This window comes from Sinocyclocheilus rhinocerous, unplaced genomic scaffold (assembly GCF_001515625.1).
Source record: "Sinocyclocheilus rhinocerous isolate Xijiao unplaced genomic scaffold, SAMN03320098_v1.1 scaffold5225, whole genome shotgun sequence".
NCBI classification, from domain to species: domain Eukaryota; kingdom Metazoa; phylum Chordata; class Actinopteri; order Cypriniformes; family Cyprinidae; genus Sinocyclocheilus; species Sinocyclocheilus rhinocerous.
Window position 1 is genome coordinate 3,946 of NW_015650323.1, and position 3,513 is coordinate 7,458.

General features: G+C 41.3%; 1 protein-coding gene across 1 annotated transcript in view; it reads right to left on the reverse strand.

Moving 5' to 3' along the window:
* Positions 1–372: 372 nt before the first annotated feature.
* The window catches only part of LOC107711669 (protein FAM177A1-like), a 5,939-nt gene continuing 2,798 nt past the window's right edge, over positions 373–3,513 (reverse strand). Inside the window, exons 2-4 of the mRNA XM_016516689.1 lie at positions 1,038–1,104; positions 860–957; positions 373–726 (exon numbers count right to left, since the gene is read on the reverse strand). Coding sequence (XP_016372175.1) covers positions 526–726; positions 860–957; positions 1,038–1,104 — 366 coding nt within the window. The 3' untranslated portion in view covers positions 373–525. The remainder of the gene's footprint in view (positions 727–859; positions 958–1,037; positions 1,105–3,513) is intronic.

The following is a 3,513-nucleotide window of genomic DNA, read 5'->3' on the forward strand; positions in this document are numbered from 1 at the left end:
TCAATATATTACAGCTCCTCTCTCATGAGCTCTGCAAAGAACAGGTCGATTTTGGCCTGTCTAATTAATTCATGAGCCTCTATTCTGATCGGCCTGTTGTTTTCTGAGTGACTCACGGCCAGGCCAACCACAGGTAACTAGGGTCATGTATGCTGTAGCCTGCTGTGGATTGGTGATACTCACAAGTAAGGTCAATAGAAACACCGGTAATGATGGTCACTGCTGAGGGAAATGTTGTCCGGCCTTACATGTTTGAGCCGAACTCAGACCCCGAATCGGCGACGACAGGAGACAACCAACCACCTCCTCAAACGCGCTTACAACAGGATGTTTCAGAATGGTAATTCATGTTTTTTTTTTTGTTCTGCATTAAAAGCAGAACCATTGTCAGCTATGCATAAACAACGTTACCTTCATGTTTAACTTCATGTAAACTTCTCCTTCAAAAAAGAAACCTAGCACACCTCATGTCTAAGGCTAATATGGTAAAAACCATCTAATATGCTCAATCAACTAAACAGTATTTTAGGAAGGAATGGGGGCAGGCACTTTATTAGCATCAGATGTAGCATGTGATTCCTGCTCCAGTTCAAAGGTCACATTCACAAAAGAAGCAGTTCCTTCTGGTTGCTCGATCTTTGGCTGCTGGCCGTCCTGATTGTGCTGCTCCTCAAAACGACGTTCTGCCTCCTCAGAGAGATGGTTCTCCTCCTCTTCTTCCTCCTCCTGCGGATTACACATTATTAGGGTGTCACAATGCGAAAGCTGTTCAAATCGCTCAAAGCATGTACAACAATAATTGTACATGCTACTTTTGAGAATATCAGCTAATAAATGAAGGCTGTAGCGGTGTACATACCTCTTTCTTCATCCTGTAGTACTCATCAATTGCATACTGATATTTTGGTGTCGTGATTCCCAGCAGTGAGGCCATTTTCTCTCCAAGATAGTCACAAACTGAAATATTTGGGTTGAAATGTACATTTTGGACTGTTTTTGTATGATTAAATGTCACAGGCTGGAAAGAGTTTCATTACCTGAGATGGATGAGGTAGCCACTCTCCACATTTGGAACCAGACATATGGACCCCAGGTCAACTTTGACTATAATCAGAGATGCAAAGTGACTAAGATGTTCAGATTATTAAAAAGAAGCAACTGAAACTACACTTCTATTTAAAGGTCCCATATTTTACGCCTTTCTGGAGTTTTATTTTAGGTTTTGATGTCCTTAAGAATATATATTTGCGGTATAAGTACCAAAAACCATCTCAATATATTTTTACAGCTCCTCTCTCAGGAGCTCTGCAAAGAACAGGTCGATTTTGGCCTGTCTGATTAATATTCATGAGCCTCTCTTCTGATTGGCCTGTTGTTTTCTGAGTGACGCACGGCCAGGCCAACCACAGGTAACTAGGGTCATGTATGCTGTAGCCTGCTGTGGATTGGTGATACTCACAAGTAAGGTCAATAGAAACACCGGAAATTATGGTCAATACTGAGGGAAATGTTGTCCGGCCTTACATGTTTGAGCCGAACTCAGACCCCGAATCGGCGACGACAGGAGACAACCAACCACCTCCTCAAACCCGCTTACAACAGGATGATTCAAAATGGTAATTCATGTTTTGTTTTTTTTCAAACACCAAATGCAGTAAATACAAACCTGACCAGACGAGTGTTTGCGATCACGTGAACTTGAAGACACTTGTACAAATGCGGATGGGTGACATGAATGGAAATGATTCCAGACTGGCGATGTAGTATTTGGTTTCTGTATTCTGTACTGTATTTTCCTGCGCTCAAACCTGCCAATCTAAAGGATCAAACGCAGTGTATGGCGTTTGAGGTAATTTGTGAATTAGCATAGACTTATAGTCTAAATAAAACAATTTGCAACTGTTACTATTATTACACTTGTATACAAAACTTTGTATTATTACTGTGCAATGATGTAGTTTCCTGACATCCAGACTGAACAGCGTTTTCTCTACATGTTTCCGTGTTGTTGTTGCTCAGCAATGGCATGGACGCATGTTGTCTGGGGGTTTGGCAAATGGAGAGTGGGACTGTGGGCAGTGCTCGGGGTGGTGACTGAAGGCGGTGACTGAGTAGTTCTGACGTCAGCTTTTTTACGGAAGTCACAATGGTTCGTGAAAAATCACAGCTACTTTATGCAGGCTGTGTGCATTTAACTGTATGTCATAAAATAAATTATAGTGCCATTCTTTACAAACAACATTTATTTTAAATGCTAAGCCTATAACTCGTTTAAAACAAAACTAAAAACTGAACCTCCTGCTGGGCTCATTTAACTCTCATTTCCATGAGTGAATCGTTAGACGTGGTGTAACATTTGGTTGATAAACTATAAGCCTATTTATTTTGTAAAGAAGGCTTTGTACTTCTCGTATCTGTATATCTACTTAAACAACATCCTTCACATATGCAATAAATTTGTTTGGAAAACACCACGGCATGGTGATGCTCGCGCTGACCAGCAAAACCTAAATATTGTACAAAAGACAAGCTAAATTGAGTCACCAATACCTTTTGTATGTTTAGTTGTCTCATTTACTTTGATGATGAAGAGGCTGCGATGTAAAGTTTGCAATGCTAGAACTGATTATGTTGTGTGCTCCGGCACGAACACTTGGGTTACTCACATCAGCGGAAAGATGTGATATCCGTCAGATAGGAGCAAGACATCATTCAAAACTATCTATTTTTTTATCTGTGTACCTTCAAAACAACAGTGAAACGTTGTACTTTTGTAAAATACAGAAAACATACAAAATGCACTTGCCGTCTCTGTGAACCTCTTCTTGAAATGAAGAAAAACTCAGCGATACTGTCTAACGTTATTGTCACACAGAATGAGAAATATATTTATAGAAACCTTGAAGTGCCCGCTTTTACCCGTTTACGTTTTGCTTATTTGACATTAAATGCATTATATAAGTCACTTTGGAATATAAATCATAGCACGTTCAGAAGATAAAAAATGCAATGTGTAGTCCGGAAAATACAGTATAGCAAATTATTTTGCGGGACCCCCTGGCTTTGGGTCACGACACGGACCCCAGTTTGAAAACCCCTGCTCTTACTCATATTATCCTCTCCTAACAGTAATAACCATAATAAGACTTATAATCAGTCAAGTAAAGGCGAGCCAGGCACATCAGTCACTTCGCGAGGCCGGTGCATTTAGTGGCTGATCCCTTTCGCGGTGTGACCGGAGGCGAATAAATACAGGTGAATACAACCGCGACAGGTCGCTAGGACGGCTCATTTAATGTTAACGGATCGCCAGGTAGGCGTACAGTAGTGACAGACAGACACATATAACGGTGTCCTGTATGGAAAGATGTTTCCCAGCCGACAGTTGTCCATTTTCACCTGTACAAGTGAACAGAACACTGAGCATAGGCAGTAATGAGGCGCGTTGGAGTGACGTCACCGCCCCTCTTCGACTGACTGGCTAGAGGAGGAGCTGTCAATCTAGAACTAGTG